The sequence below is a fragment of the Martes martes genome (genome assembly GCF_963455335.1).
Source record: "Martes martes genome assembly, chromosome: 2".
NCBI lineage: Eukaryota > Metazoa > Chordata > Mammalia > Carnivora > Mustelidae > Martes > Martes martes.
The window spans coordinates 59,448,353-59,465,268 of record NC_137889.1 but is presented as its reverse complement, the minus strand read 5'-3'; the positions used below and the strand labels follow the sequence as shown (position 1 = coordinate 59,465,268).

At 46.2% G+C, this 16,916-nt stretch overlaps 1 protein-coding gene across 1 annotated transcript in view; it reads left to right on the top strand.

Moving 5' to 3' along the window:
• SCARA3 (scavenger receptor class A member 3) overlaps positions 1-16,916 on the top strand; it is a 52,745-nt gene that overhangs the window by 10,817 nt on the left and 25,012 nt on the right. Inside the window, exons 2-5 of the mRNA XM_080796649.1 lie at positions 8,623-8,721; positions 10,077-10,196; positions 13,715-13,813; positions 14,956-15,999. Of these exons, the coding sequence (XP_080652775.1) occupies positions 8,623-8,721; positions 10,077-10,196; positions 13,715-13,813; positions 14,956-15,999 (1,362 nt within the window). The remainder of the gene's footprint in view (positions 1-8,622; positions 8,722-10,076; positions 10,197-13,714; positions 13,814-14,955; positions 16,000-16,916) is intronic.

The window sequence follows — 16,916 nt, the reverse complement described above, 5'->3', positions numbered from 1 at the left end:
AGGGTTTGGCTTATAAAAGCCTCCCAAATGCTTTGGATTATGTTCCCATTAACATGAACAGGGATAAAGTGGAGAGTTGCTAGAGCACTCCAGACATAGGTAAATTAGGGGTCCCCAAGGCCCATGGCTCAGGGCCGGTGAACAGGAAGTCCAAAGGATTAGAAAAAGGAGGAGACCCCTTTGGGGATCAGGGAGGGCGTGAGCTACGGAGCTGAGATGTCAACAGAAGGAACAGTGCCAAATGCTTGTGAACCCCTCATCTGCAGAGAGCCAAGTTCCGGGTTGGCAACTGTCATTTCCCTGCCTGTGGGCTGCAAAGTACTGGAACGGGGTCTTTCTTAATTCCCATTCGCTAACGATTGCCAATTTGGGGGACCCTCAGTGGGAGAGCAAAGTGATGACAAAGCTGTGTGCTTTTGTTGGGGGGGGTTGTTTGCTGAAGGTCGGTGTCAGCCTCACTTGATTTAAGTCCTCCCAGCTCCCTTGCAGAGGCTATAAAGGGCGAAGTGATGAAATTGGCCTTGGAGCCAGAACAGGGAGGAGGCTGAGTCCCGAGGGAGTGCAGAGAAGCACCGTCAAGGGGTGGGGAGAAATGAGAAACAGGGGCAGGAAGGCCTAGAAGGCATTTCTGCTCCAGCAGATGGAAGGAATACTTCCCCCGGGGACCACGGCTGCGGTACATCCGACAGCACGCGGCTTGGTTCCGGCTGAGATCATCTGGGGCTGGGAGGGCATGGCTGCTTAGGGTGAGGTGTTGGTCAGACGGGAGCGAGGAAGGCACCAAGGGATCTGAGCCTGCCTCATCTGAGGCATACGTTTATGGGAAAGGGATGGGAACACTGATAACCCCCCAGGCATAGTTACCCTCATAAACTATTGGCAGATTGACGACAGGATGGCAGCCTGAGACACAGCGAGGGGCTGGGAAGATTGATTTCTCAGGTTATTGATGAGGGGATCTGCCTCATAGTGGTACCTGCCCTATAGACCTCCTTCTCCCACTCCCAAGACCCCAGACCGCACACAGACACTCATGAGAGCCCACTAGCTCCATCAGGGAGCCGCTACCTGCAGTCCATTATTGTGGAGAGGAAAACAGCCAGAATTCAGGGGGTTTTGCCAGTGGCTGGCTCTGTGACTAGCCAGGCATGAAAACATAACCCCCTGCCCCCAACTCAGTTTTCTCACCTGTAAAATGGGGAGAATGACTTCCCCACCCTGTTTCTCTCTCAGGCTAGCCATAAGGACCAAAGGCAATAATGGATATGAGCCCAGCTCTCTGCTCTGTCCCCTAGATTGACTCCATCTTTGAAAGTGGGACACTAACCTTGGTCTCTTGACCAAACTTCCCGTGGATCCCACATTAAGCATAGACCAGCTTAGGACTGGGAAGCATAATGTAAAATTATAGATTCTTTTACAATTGTGTTTGTTGAGCAATTTCTCAGTGCCATCCACTGCCCTTGGATCTTTGGGTAAAGCAGAGAACAAGACAGGCACATTCCCTGCCTTCAGATTTAAACACTGGGGAAAAGAGCTGCCGAGTAAATAATAAGAGATAGATTGCCTTCTACAGCAGGAGGACACAGACCATGCCCAAGTTATCTCTAACAAGGGACGGGTCCAGTTGGGAAGCTCAAGGAAGGCCACTGAGGAAGTGACGTCTAAGCCATGACCTAGAGGACAAGCAGAAGGCATTCTTGGCAATGATGATGGCATCTTTAACTTGGGGTTATCTCCATCCCTCCCCTCCTGAGCCCATTCTCGGCTCCTTCACTTACCTAGGGTCCTTGTCCACTTTGCCTCTTGGCTCCCATCTTGATCAGTGGTCACAACTGCACAGCGTTTGGAAAATGAGGTCTCGGGGCCACTTGGGCTGCTTCAAGGTCATGGCCAGAGCCCACGAGCCCCCATCGCATGCTCAGTTAGCACCAGCCCCCTGCACTTCCAGTCACTCCCTTGTTACGGAAGCCAGGTTTCTTGGCACCTGTGGGACCTTTGCTCTTTTCTCTGAGGAGGCAGTAGGCATGGCAGGAAAGATTTCCGAATTCAGATCTCAGCTTCACCGCACATTCTGTGTGCTGTTAAGCAACATTCTTAACTTTTCTAAACTTCAGTCTTTTTGTCCATAGAAGTGATACTTTAAAGATTTTACTTATTTGTTAGATAGAGAAGGAGAGATAGTGGAAGAGGGAACACAAGCAGGCTTCCCTCTGAGCAGGGAGCCCAAGGCCCCACGTGGGGCTTGATCCCAGGGCCCTGGAAGCATGACATGATTGAGCCAAAGGCAGACGCTTAATGACTGAGCCACCGAGGCACCCCTTAGACTGTAAAGTGTATAGGGTTGTTGCGAAGATTGCCACAAGACAGGACCCAAATTTTGAACACATTAAAAAAGGGAAGAAGGAAAAACAGAACTTCATGCTTTTACCCTTAGGGTCCCCAGCTTAAAACATGCTTGGGTTATGAAGTTTATGTAGTAAACACCAAGCGAATGGCCAAATGCATAGCTGAAGTTGAAAGAAAACTGAGGAAGTTTCTGAAGACCAAGAAAAAAAAATTTCACTTAGGAGCTGAAACCCGCAGGTGAGCAAAGACAGAATCTGGGTGTCGGGAACCTAGAGTCTTGGGAGTAGGAGGAACAAGGCTGCGAATGGCACAGAGAGGGGGACAGTGGACCCGAAGACCCCCACAAGAAAGCCTGCCACATTGTGTCACCCTGTGAAGCCCTGGAATAGCCATTATTTTGTTTGTTTGTGTGTTTTCCCCCAGTCTTTTCTGATGGGTCAATGCCCATATCTCTGGCTAAAGCTTTTGAAGCTCCCCCACATCTAGTCTGCTTCTTGGAAAAAAGGGGAGGGGAGGGGCAAGAGGTTGGAGGAGGGGGGATGCACCTATCAGAGAGCAACTAGGAAACTGGATGTCTCCAGAGAGTCCAGAGAGTGGAGAGGGCTGTGCCAGGTAAATGCAGGCTTGCCCTCACATGGGCCCGGAGTCCAGTTTATATTCCTTGTGCATACTTGGGCAACCCAATTTAATCACTCAAACTGTTGTGGTCCCAGAGTGGTAGTTCCCCTGGCATCTGGCAAAAGTCAAGGAAATCCTCCTCTGTCTTACCACCACCAAAATGGGTTCTGAATCAAATACCAAGAAGACGTATGGTGTGGTCTTGTACATTTTGGCTACATTTTCTCTGAATTTCTGTCTTAGATAACGTTGCCTTTCCTGATGAAGAATATCAGTGGCCATTTGTTTCCGCTGAAGTAGTCAGCTGGTCATGAACTTCCTAGTCTGGATAGTTACTGTGGTGTTCATGATGGTGGTGGAGTTTTAAGCAGCCGGGGAGGAAAAAGGGAAGGGATGTTTCTTGTAGTAGTCCTGGGGTTGGAAAATCAGCACTTTGCAGCCATCACGGTAAAGAATCATCAACAGATACTGCCTTTAGGGAAAATTTTTATGAAGAGCAGTATACATGTGTCTCCTTACAGATGACTTATTGGTCTGAGGGAGGGGGAAAACCCTAGTAATTACTTCGTGGAGAAATCAGGCAACACCTCAGCCAGGTGATCAAAATGAACATCACCTCTGAGGGACAGGCGGACACTGCGTGCCTCCAGATGTGACAGCTGGAGCAGGACACACCATTGTGTGTGCAGTTTATTGGCCAAGAACGCAAACCCCAATCCAATCAGGAGCAAGCATGAGAAGAACACAAAGTGAGGATGGTCACCTTAAAAAGTATGTGGGAGGGGGCTGTCCCTTCCAAAAATATCAGTCATGAAAGTCAATAAAGGTGAAAGAGACAAAACAACAAAATGCAACCCTTGACTTAGACCGGCTCCTGTGCCAGAGAGTAAAGGAAATCTGCAGAGGCGAGTGCTGGCCGACAGTAAAACTGTAGGTTAGATAAAGTATAAAAGCAAATTTGTGATAAGCAGATATATGCATGTTGTCTTATTTTCTCCTTTTTTTTTTTTTAAAGATTTATTTATTTATTTATTTATTTGACAGAGATCACAAGCAGGCAGAGAGGCAGGCAGCGAGAGAGGGGGGAGACAGGCTCCCTGCTGAGCAGAGAGCCCGATGCGAGGCTTGATCCCAGGACCCTGAGATCACGACCTGAGCAGAAGGCAGAGGCCCAACCCTCTGAGCCACCCAGGCGCCCTTTTCTCTTCTTTCTTAAAAAAAGGTAGCATATTACATATGCTCCTCTGCATTTTGCTGTTTTTATTTAATATGCCCTCGAAATGACTCCATGTCAGTGAATAGAGATTTCCTTATTCATTTGTATAGCTGCAGAATCCCGCTGTGTATGTGTATAACTATAGTATATTAACCAATTCCCCATAGTTGAACATTTAGGTAGTTCTTGAAATACAAGACAGTTTTTGCAATTACAAATAATCCCACCATGAATAGCTTTGTCATATACATTTTCAGATTGTTGGAGGTGTATATTATGGATAAATTCATGGAAGTGTGATTGTGGGGTCAAAGGGCAAATGTATATGTTAAATTCCTCTCCGCCAGGTCTGGACCATATGCATCACCACCCCAACTCCCCGTAGCCTGACTAGTGGAGTATGTTGTCAACCTCTGCATTATTGCCAATCTAATGGGTGAGAAATGATTTCACACTGTAGTTTTAAATTGCATTTACTGTGGAGCACCTGGGTGGCTCAGTCACTTAAGTGTCTGACTCTTGATTTCGGCTCAGATCATGATCTCAGGGTTGTGAGACTGAGCCCCATCATGGAGCCTGCTTAAGAGTCTCTCACTCCCGCTCCCTCTGTCCCTCTCCCACCTCTAAAAAAAATAAATAAAAATTCTTTAAAAATCAAAAATCTCACTTATCTTGTGAATAAAGTTGAACATCTTTTCATTTGTTTAGGGGATGTCTTTTTTTTTTTTAAGATTTTTTTTATTTATTTGAGAGAGAGCACATGAGTTGGGGGACAGAGGAGAAGGAGAGGGAGGAGCAGGCTCCCCTCTGAGCCGGGGAGCCCAACATGGGGCTCATTCCCAGGACCCTGAAATCATGACCTGAACCAAAGTCAGATGCTTAACCAACTGAGCCACCCAGGCACCCCTCATTTGTTTTGTTTCTTAAATTCCACATACAAATGAAAACATATGGCATTTGTCTTTCTTTGGTAGACTTATTTCTCTTAGCATTATACTCTCTGGTTCTATCCATGTTGCTACAAATGGCGGGATTTCATTCTTTTATGGATGAATAATATTCCATGATATGTATATCATATCTCCTTCATTCATTCATCTCTCAGTGGATGCTTGGGCTGTTTCCATAATTTAGCTGTTATAAATAATCCTGTAATAAATATCAGGATGCATGTATCCCTTTGAGTTAGTGTTTTTTTTATTTTGGGGGTAAATACCTAGTAATGTGATTACTGGAGCATAAGGTCATAGCATACTTGTATTTTTTTTCTTTTTTTTAACGTCTTAATTTAATTTTATTTTTTTCAGTGTTCGAAGATTCATTGTTTATGCACCACACCCAGTGCTCCATGCAATATGTGCCCTCCTTAGTACCCACCACCAGGTTCACCCAACCCTGCACTCCCTTCCCTCCAAAACCCTTAGTTTGTTTCTCAGAGTCCACAGTCTCTCATGGTTTGTCGCCTCCTCCGATTTCCCCCAACTTCCTTCTCTTCTCCATCTCCCAGTGTCCTCTGTGTTATTCCTTATGCTCCACAAGTAAGTGAAACCATACGATAATTGACTCTCTCTGCTTGACTTATTTCACTCAGCATAATCTCCTCCAGTCCTGTCCATGTTGATACAAAAGTTGGGTATTCATCCTTTCTGATGGAGGCATAATACTCCATAGCATATATGGACCACATCTCCTTTACCATTCGTCAGTTGAAGGGCATCTTGGCTCTTTCCACAGTTGGGCAATTTTTGAGGAACTTCCATGCTCCTTTCCACAGTGGCTGCACCAGTTTGCATTCCCATCAACAGTGCACAAGTGTTCCCTTTTCTCCACATCTTCCCCAACACTTGTTACCTCTTGTCTTCTTGATAATAGCCATTCCAACAGGTATGAGGTAATATTTCATTGTGATTTTGACTTGCATTTCCCTGATGATGAGTGATGTTGAGCATCTTTTCTTGTGTCTATTGTCCATCTGGATGTCTCCTTTGGAGAAATGTCTGTTCATGTTTTCTGCCCATTTTTAATCGCATTATTCATATTTGGGGTATTGAGTACATTCTTTATACATTATACATTACATATTTATACATTGTAAGTACATACTTGATACATTCTTTATGCATTTTGGATACTAACCCTTTATCTGATATGTCATTGGCAAATATCTTCTCCCATTCTGTAGGTTGTTTTCTACCTTTGTTGATTGTTTCCTTCGCCATGCAGAAGCTTTTTATTTCGATGTAGTCCCAATAATTTATTTTTGCTGTTGTTTTCCTTGCCTCAGGAGACAAATCTAGAAAGATGTGTTATGGCTGATGTCAGAGAAATTATTGCCTGGGCTCTCTTCTAGGATTTTTATGGTTTTAGATATCAGAGTTAAGTCTTTAATCCATTTTGAATGTACTTTTGTGTATGGTGTAATAAAGTGGTTCAGTTTCATTCTTTTACAAGAGCTGTCCAGTTTTCCCAACACCATTTGTTGATGTGACTCTTTTTCCCATTGCGTATTCTTTCCTCCTTTGTCAAAAATTAATTGACCATATAATTGTAGGTTTATTTCTGGGTTTTCTGTTCTGTTCCTTTGATCTATGTGTCTGTTTTTGTGCCAGTACCATACTGTCTTGATTACTATAGCTTTGTGATAATCCCAGTTTTGTTTTTCTTTTCAAGATTGCTTTGACTATTCGGGGTCTTTCGTGGTTCCATACAAATTTTAGGATTGTTAATTCTAGTTCTGTGAAAAATGCTCTTGGTATTTTGATAAGGATTGCATTTAAAGTGTAGATTGCTTTGGGTGGTATAGACATTTTAACGATATCTGTTCTTCCAATCCATGAGCATGGAAGGTCTTTCCATTTCTTTGTGTCTTCCTCAATTTCTTCCAACAGGGTTTTAGGGTTTTCAGAGTATCTGCCTTTCACCTCTTTGGTTAGGTTCATTCCCAGGTATCTTATTGGTTTGAGCAATGTAAATGGGATTGATTCCTCAATTTCTCTTTCTGCTGCTTCATTATTACTGTATGGAAATGCAGCAGGGGTGCCTGGGTGGCTCGTGATCTCAGCTCAGGTTTCAATCTCAGGGTCATGAGTTCAAGTTCCAGTCTGTGTGGAGCCTACATTAAAAAAAAATGCAGTAGATTTCTATACATTGATTTGGTAACCTGTGACTACTGAATTCATTCCATTTCTTGAATTTTTTAAAGCTATTTATAAACTTGGTATATTAGCACTATATCTATAATATGTACTGTCAATGTTTTCTCCCAGTTTGTCAATGACTTTTTTTGGTCATGCAAAAGCATTTTCATTTTATTATCATGCCGTCAAATGAATCTTTTTTTTTTTTCTCTTTTATTGCCTCTGGATTTTGAGGCATAATTTTTTTTTTGTTTTTAAAAATTTTATTTATTTATTTGAGAGAGAGAGAGCACAAGCAGGGGAAGAGGCTGAAGTAGAGGGAGAAGCATGCTCCCCGCTGAGCAGGGACCCCCCCCCATGTGGGGCTCAATCCCAGGACCCCAAGATCATGACTTGAGCCAAAGGCAGACTCTTAACCCACTGAGCCACCCAGGCATCCTGAGGCATACTTGTAAAAAAATCCCCTCGACAGACATCTCCCATGAATTCAGTTGTCATGATCAGCTTGCACGTACCCTCACCCCACACACACTTCCCGGGACAAAAGTAGCACAATTCTTAAGCACCCACTTGGAAATTTGGCTCCCTCTTCCTGTTTTGGGCATCCTTCTCCTCATCACTTACAAAAGACCAGGCCTTGTAAGGAGGAAGAGTTATGAGGTGTCCAAGAGCACTCTTCTGAATGAGGGATTCCATCACTAGGTCTTATTCAAGGAACACATGATCCCAGGGAACACATGAGACGTCCTCCCATGGTCCCTTCCACACCATCAGGTCCTAGGTGAGGCAGTGTGTGAGGCGGAGGTCTGGGACCGGATACTACCGTCTTCGCTCCTGCTCCCCTCCTCTCGGCAGCTCCCAGCTGGGCTGGATGCAGGGTCTTGCAGATTCGCCCTTGACCCCGCAGCAAAGGAATTCTGCTTGCGTTACCATGAGCCAGTGAACGGAAGGATTCTGGGCTGGATCAAACAACCAGCTCTTATTCTTTCTCATTCCACCCCGAGGGTTTGAGCAAGGTGCAGAGACTAAGCAGTTGAGCTGGCCTCTGTATCTTTACCAGCTTGTGTGAGATCATAAAATCTCCTTAACCACAGGCGTTGGGACATCTCAGATCCTCAGTCTCTTGTTCTTATCTCCTTTCCCTTCTCCTCTGCTTACTGTCCGGTCACCTGGAGCTCCAGTGGGCTGACTTGGATTCAAAGGCGGGAATGGGCCCCGGGTGTGGGGATTGCGGCAGCTGGAGAGGGGTGGGTGTGGCTCCAGGTTCCCACACCGGGTCTGACAGCCCTGGCTCCATCACAGTGAGGTCGGCCACTGGCGATGGAGATGCGTTGTGTGTTACAGAAGAGGAGCTGGCCGGTGACGATGAGGACATGCCGACCTTCCCATGCACACAAGAAGGTAAGGGCCCTGGGGGCTGCCCCTGACCTCCTTGTCGCCATCCCCGGGCTAGTGACTTATCTCTCCACATGGCTTCAGAATCATGATGGTGCTTTCCCCACTACTCCATGGAGGGTGGAAGGGCAGATTTGCATGGGTCTCGGTTATGCCGTACGGATGATGTCAAAGTCTGACACAAGTGACATCTGTCTCCAGGGCTCCTCCTGAGATCAGTCAGGGACTTCTGCCATCTCCCCCAGGGCCCGTCCTCTAACTGGACCAGAACTGTCCCCTTCATCATAACCCTTGTCACCCAAGTGGCTCATCCCCTTGGCCTACAGGACCCAGCTTGGCACTTGGATAATCTCAGAAACCAATGCCACCTGAACCGTTACACAGAGGAGGGCGTCTCGGTGGGTTTTGGTGTGGATTAACGCAGCTGTTCTCAGCCGGTGCCGCGTATTGTAACCACCCCAGGAAGCCCGTGACCAGCCCTCAGAAATCCTGATTCCTTTTGGTCTGGAGTGTGAAAGGGCCATCTGGAGTTTTCAATGTTCCCAGTACTCATAATGTGCAGCTGAAGTCGAATCTGCCTTAGAAATGTCACAACAGGGGCGCAGCTGGGTGGTTCAGTTGTTGAGCATCTGCCTTCAGCTCAGGTCATGATCCCAGGGTCCTAGGATCGAGCCCCACATCGGACTCCCTGCTTGGCGGGAAGCCTGCTTCTCCATCTCTCACTCCCCCTGATAAAAAATAGAAAAAAAAAAAAAAGAAATGTCACAACAATTTCACAGTCGCATTCCCACTGGACCTTGGCCACATGCAAGAGTAGTCAGGAGCACCTGGTTTCCTTCTTCTTCCGTATCAGGGGCCCCAGCTGGTGGACTGCAACCATTCGTTCCATTTCCAGGAGAACTGCTTGTCACCTGACAGGTTTGGGGACTGAAGGGTGTGTGACTGGTTGGCCCCATACTAAGGAATTCCCACAAGAGGAGATTTTTTGAGGCTAAAGCCCAGAAAACCCTAGGCACACTGGGACACGTTGGTTACCCAAGGGTGAAACAAGGCTGGCTGCCCCGGGTTGTGGACCATGATAAGGCCGATGTGTCAGGAAGAGGCGTTTCCCTACACCCTGGGCTCATTGACGTTGCCCCCAGAGAGAATGGTGGCAGGGGGGCCTTCTTTGAAGACCCCGACTCTGGTCTCTTCTATTGCTAAAACCTAGAGAGAACATGGTGAGATGGGCAGGCATGAGGATGGAGAACATCTCCCTTTCTGAGGCTGGTTTGAGATGGGATGAGACAGTTCAGAGCAGGGACATGAACCTGACCCTCGACCTGCAGCCTCAGTCACTGGTTTCCTTTGTCCCCCAACAGGCCGGCCGGGGCCCCGCTGCAGCCGCTGCCAGAAGAACCTGTCTTTGCACACATCGGTGCGGATTCTTTACCTTTTCCTGGCCCTGCTCCTGGTGGCCGTGGCCGTGCTGGCCTCTCTGGGTAAGTGCAGGCGCCCGGCAGCCCCGGGGTGGTCCAGCATCCTTCTGACAGGGGAATCTTCATACTTGATTCAGACTTCAAAGACCAGCCTCTGATTTCCGGTCAGTAAGTAGCTGTGTGGTGGATTTGAGCAAGGCATTCCCCTCCCAAGACCTCTGTTTTCCTTCTGGTATGATGAGAGGACAGGACCAGCCCAGCTGTTCCCAGTTTCAGCTGCATGTTAGAATCACCTGCGAGTTTTGAAAAAAATATTGGGTGTGTGGGTAAGTATAACCAGGGCTGAGATCCTTGCACCGGGCATTTTTGAAGCCCCTTCCATGGTCTTTGTGAGCGTTTCTCGAAGTGAGGTTGGATGCCTGCCTACATCAAGCTCACCGCCAGTATTTGTTAAAATGCAAATCCCTGAGTCTCACTGGGACCTCGCTTGTTAGAACCGAGTCCTGCCACTGAAGGCCAGGGACCTGGAGTGTGGTGGCTGTCATACACGCCACAGCTTGTACGACTATGGGAGCCAACCCAGATGATGGCTCACGGCCGGGTTCAGTCAGCCTCTGCCTTCTGGATGCTAACAGATTATGCTAAATGGAGGGAACCAAATTTGCTGTCCACCATTCTGAAGTAGCAAACTGGACATCAGGGAAATTCCCCAGTCTGTTCTTGGCCAGGCCTTATGGGGCCTCAGGTCTCTGCACCCGCAGGACCATGAATAAAGCTCCAGCAGCCACAGGCTTGAGCCCAGAGAGGAACACAGGCACCGACGCCCTTCAGCGGGTATGGGCAGTGATGGGGTGCCCACCAGATGCCAGGCACTGTCGCCTACATGACATCTACAAATCATCTCAACGAGCCCTGAAATGGAAGGCTGGCCTCATTCCATGTATCTGGGAAGGTGAAAGGATTTGCCCTAAGACCCAGAGTGAATGAGCAGAAGATCATAATAACTGGGGGGTAAGGAGGGCATTGTGGAATCCAGGAAGAACATTAGGCTTCCTTTTTGTTTTTGTCTCCAGCCTGGTTGTCCCAAGTCCCTAGAGCAGAACTGGCACCGTCCTGACCTGGTTGGCAGGTGCTCAGTAATACTCGTCAAATGAAAGACTAGAGATTTGGGAGTATATATGTAGACAGTCATAGTCAAGGTATTATGGTCAGGACTGAGGATAAAGTCCGGAGGTTGAGTAGAATCAGTCTTCCTCATAAGGACTTGGAAATTCCACTTACTCCTTTAATCGGGTACCTGTTGCATGCATACTCTAAGCCGAGGACTGCATTAGGCATGGGGCTTATACTGCTTCATAAAACACAGGCCCTGTTTATGGAGCTCATAATCTAGAGCAAGGTTTGGCAGACTTCCTGTAAAGGGCTCGGTAGTAAATATTTTAGGATTTACGGGCCACACATGGTCTTTGTCAAAACCACTCTGCCCAAAGCAAAAGCAGCCAGAGACAATATGTACTAAATGGAGATGGCTTTGTTCCAACAAAGTGACCTTGGGTCAGATTCGACATGTAGATCCTGCTTTGCCAGCCCTTAGCCTAGACCAATAATCTACGAACCTTTTTTGACTATGCACCCATTGGTAAAAAGTTTGATTTAAAATGTATCAAAAAAGTAGATGGGTTGATGAACAGATAAAAAGGTAAAATGGACAGATGTACAATGAAGTGAATACAAGTAAAATGTTAATTATGGAATGTAGACAGTAGACGCACGACTGCCAGTTGTACAAGTAAGATAGTCACTGTCCAAGCCTTGATTACTTTATTTGAAAATGTTTATACTTAAATATTTGAAAAGAAAAAAAAATCATCTTACATTTGTGAAATATGCCTATTTATTTATAAATTACACATATGTTCTTTTTATAGTATACATTATAAGACACAATTTTGAAAAGATGAGAAAAAAATAAGATCTAAAAAATAAGGAAAATGGCAAATAAACAAATTAATATGTAATTACAGATCATGAAATGCTCAGTGAAGAAGTGAACAGGGTGAATTATAAGAATGAACCCTTGGCTATTGGCTTGGGGGTGGACTTTACAAAGCATTAGGATAGGAATCAAAGTCATTCAGAGTCTCTATACCTCCGTTCCCCACCATCTATATAAGAAATTTTAATTTGGGGGAGACTCAAATGGAATAATAAATACTATAAACTCTAGGTGCTGGTGGAAAAGAAGGGCATGGAATTGTTCCTAGGGTCTCTCACCATGTCACTGCTGCTAATTAAGTCTCAGCAGCTCTGAGATGTACAATGTTAATGAAAGCCCAGACATTCAAAACAAAATGGAATCGTGGAATTTTGGAGCTGAGAAGAACATTGGAAGTCATCCAGCTTCACACTTTCCTTTTACAGATGATTCAGTTGAGCTGCAGAAAGATTAACTGCCTTGCCTGAAGACACCCAAAAGATCTGAGGCAAATGTGGACCAGAAGTTACATTCCCCAGCTTTCTTGGTGGATCTGTTTCCACCCCAACGCTTGCCTTCGTAGGCTCTGTGGGAAACATCCGTCTACTCCATCCTCTCCTCTTACCTCCCTGTCTAGCCAGGCACTTGCTAGAGAAAGCCAGGGATCCTGTTGATGCCCAGATGTGCTCTAAGCCCAGGCCAGCACTGACCCCTGAGAAGCTGGTATAAACTGGTAAAACCTTTCCTAGGGGTCACTTTGGCAACATGTGTCCAACTCCTTAACCCATTAATTCTGCTTCAAGCAATTTATCCTATGAGAATAACCATATACATAAAACCATCAAATATAAGGATTATTTCTAGGAATAACTGTTACTCATATCTACCCACCAAGTTTTATTTGTAGACTCAGAAGTGTCCCCCAAGCACAGGGGACTTTTATACAATTGCTGAGTCATTTATACAGAGTATGATACAGACATTAAAAGTAATGATCTTAAAGTGATTTAAACCTCAATAGGAAAATGTTCATGACATTATACCAGCGAAGCCAAATGGAAGAAAATAGATGAAATAGTCCAAACATTCCAGGTTCCTGTTGTTGTTTTCTCAAAAAGTATACATGTATCTATGTAGCTACAGAATGGTTATGGAGATAAAAGTCCAACAGATACATGAAGATATTGATGGCTATTGTCTCTCAGTCGTAGGATTAAGAATAACTTTTATATTCTTTTTGTATTTTTTGTATTTTTTCTTAATTTTCCTTATTCTGTTCTATCCTGTGGTCAGACCTAGTTTTAAATGGGGAGGGGGATAAACACACACACATACACACATACATATACATATATACACATGAGTATATATATCCATACATAGCAACACTTAAGGGAGATATATAGATGTAGATCTGTGTTTTTAAGGAATGCGTGACAAACTCTGGCCGTAAGAAGCATCTTCCCTTCCCACCACTGAAAAGCCCCATAAAAGGGTGAATGGTTTTGGTTGCAGAGAGGCTGATAAAAATACCTTCTCAACAAATGACTGGTGTTTCTCTGAGCTAAGACCCTGCCCCAGCTTCTCATCTGTATTTCCCATATAGTTTTCAGGAAAGTGGACTCTCTCTCAGAAGACATCTCCCTGGCCCAGGCCATTTATGACAAGAAACTTTTGTCTATGCAGGAAAACCTCCAAGGACTGGGTAAGTGTCCCATGTCCAGATGTGCACATGAGTATGATGGAAGACCAGTAATAACGGGGGTGGGCTGAGTGCTGCCCTCAGGCCATGATGGCCTGGAATAGGACATCCTTCACCAACCTTTGAGACACAAGGGAAAAGACAGCTATGACTCCCTGCTTCCTTGTCCTTTCAAAGAGGGCTGCTGCCCTGGGATTCACCCAGGACTGGGGCCAAGTGTTCTATGTGGTACAGATCTAATCCAAGCCTACAGGTAGAGAAGGAACCCAAAGAAAGTCCATTCCTCAGTCATTCTCATGTATCTGAGATTATGATTATTTTAAAAAGATTTATGTATTTATTTGCAAAAGAAAGAAAGCACTAGTGCATGCAGGCAAGGGGCAGAGAGAGAGAGAGAGAGAGAGAAGCAGACTCCCTGCTGAGCGGGGAGCCCAATGCAGGGCTGCATCCCAGGACCCTGAGATCATGACCTGCGCCAAAATCAAGAGTCAGATGCTTAACCAACTGAGCCACACAGCCACCCTGAAATTATTTTTAAGATCCTTCAAAACCTCTTGACAAGTCTACCCTACCCTACCCTATGCTACCAAGTCATGATGCTATCTCCTGCTTTAACCAGGGATCTTCTCATTCCAAGACTGAGACAGAAGGAGCCACAATAGACAGGGTAGAGGAGGTCAGCCATGACAGAAAGAAAAAGTACTAGCTGAGTGATAAATTTGGCAAACCTCTTCTCTGTGCCTCATTTCTCATCTGTCACAGGGAGAAATAATCCCCATACCATCTTTCCCCCATAAGTTTATAGATAATAAGTACAAAAATATTTGGAGAAATTTTAAGACAAAATGTAAATGGGTGGTTCTTGGCAACCTTCAGAAAGTTATGAAGCTATATTCTTGAGAATTCAGTGGCAAGATGGAAAAAATGTCCCCAGTTCTACATTTTATGTCATAGTAAAGACATTTGGTAAAATAATATTTCATAGAGATGGTAAAGCTTTTTCAAAAGGATTTCATAGCAGGCTTAGGATAGGAAGAGGGATCAGGAAGCCACTTGACAATCCATTATGCTCTGAAATACGTAAAGAAGCAACTTTCGTCCCATGATCCTTCAGTAACTCAAAATGTTGTCCCTTTCCCCTGAAGATCTGAAAGCCCCAAACAACTGTTCTTTCTGCCATGAGGCTGGGCAGCTGGAGCAAGAGATCAGAAAACTGCAGGAGGAGCTGGAGGGAATTCAGAAGATGCTCCTGGCCCAGGAGGTACAGCTGGACCAGACCTCTCAGACCCACGAGCTGCTCTCCACCACCAGCAGTCAGATCTCCCAGGAGATGGGCAGTTGTTCCTTCTCCATCCACCAGGTCAACCAGTCTCTGGGGCTCTTTCTTGCCCAGGTGAGAGGCTGGCAGGCCACCACGGCTGGCCTGGACCTCTCTCTGAAGGACCTCACCCAGGACTGCTATGACGTCAAGGCTACAGTCCACCAGATCAACTTCACTGTGGGGCAGACCTCGGAGTGGATCCATGGGATCCAGCGCAAGACTGACGAGGAGACCCTGACCCTCCAGAAAATGGTCACCGACTGGCAAAACTACACCCGGCTCTTCGGCGGCCTGCGCACCATCTCAGCCAAGACCGGAGAAGCAGTCAAGAATATCCAGGCCACCCTGGGGGTCTCCTCACAGCGCATCAGCCAGAATGCCGAGAGCATGCACGACTTGGTGCTGCAGGTCATGGGCCTGCAGCTGCAGCTGGATAACATCTCGTCCTTCCTGGACGACCACGAGGAGAACATGCACGATCTGCAGTACCACACCCGCTATGCCCAGAACCGCACCGTGGAGAGGTTCGAGACGCTGGAAGGACGTATGGCTTCACACGAGATCGAGATCGGCACCATCTTCACCAACATCAATGCCACCGACAACCACGTGCACAGCATGCTCAAGTACCTGGACGACGTGCGGCTCTCCTGCACGCTGGGCTTCCACACGCACGCCGAGGAGCTCTACTACCTGAACAAGTCTGTCTCTCTCATGCTGGGCACCACGGACCTGCTCCGGGAGCGTTTCAGCCTGCTCAGTGCGCGGCTGGACTTCAACGTCCGCAACCTCTCCATGATCGTGGAGGAGATGAAAGCTGTGGACACGCAGCATGGAGAAATCCTTCGCAACGTTACCATCCTAAGAGGTAAGAGCCAGACCTAGGCCACATATGCTATGGAGCTCCCAGAGGGCCGTGGTAATCTTGCCTGAAGCAGAAGTTTCCAGCAAAAATCCTGGTAGGCTCATACAATCCTGTAGCAGATGCCTAGGGCAACTGGAAGCTTTAAAAATCACATTAAGTCCTCCCCCCCCCCTTATCTGTGGTTTCAATTTTCTCCTAATGAGGTATCCTCTGAAGGTCAGTGGTAGCCTAATGCTACATCACAGAGGCTGCGTCCTTCACCTCACTTCTTCTCATCACTTAGGCATTTTATCACCTCAGGGGATCACAAGATGGGCAAATGCAGTACCGGAGATATTTTGAGAGGAGACAATATTCATGTAATGCCTATTTTATGTATTAAACTTTATCATAGAGAAGTATATATAGGAAAAAGCAGGCTGTGTAGGGGGGTCTTGGAACATAGCCATCGCAGATAAGGGAGGATTACTGTACTTACAAAGCTCTTTTGTAAAGGTGCTGTGGCTCCTAACTTTGCCTGCCATACAAAACTGGATTTTCATATGTGGATTTGTTTGATCTGGTCCACATAGAGAAATAGGCAGCCCTTGTCTTGGAAACTCTGTTTTCACATTTTCTCCCTTCCCACCCGATTGCAGGGGCGTACAGCCACCTGCCCGTCGGAATGCCCATCACTCTGATGCTCTCTTTTACTCTCATCTCACCCCTGAATTAGCCAGAGTTCTCCAGAAAAACAGAACCTATGAGAGAGAGAGAAATTATTTTAAAAATTGGCTCATGTAATGAAGGAGGCTGGCAAGTCCAAAATCTGCTCAGCTGATGTCCCAGTTTGAGTCAGAAGTCCAGAAGCTGCTGTAGAACATGAGGAAGTGATGGGTCAGTGTGAAGGCTACCAGGCAGGAGAATTCTCTGTTACTTAC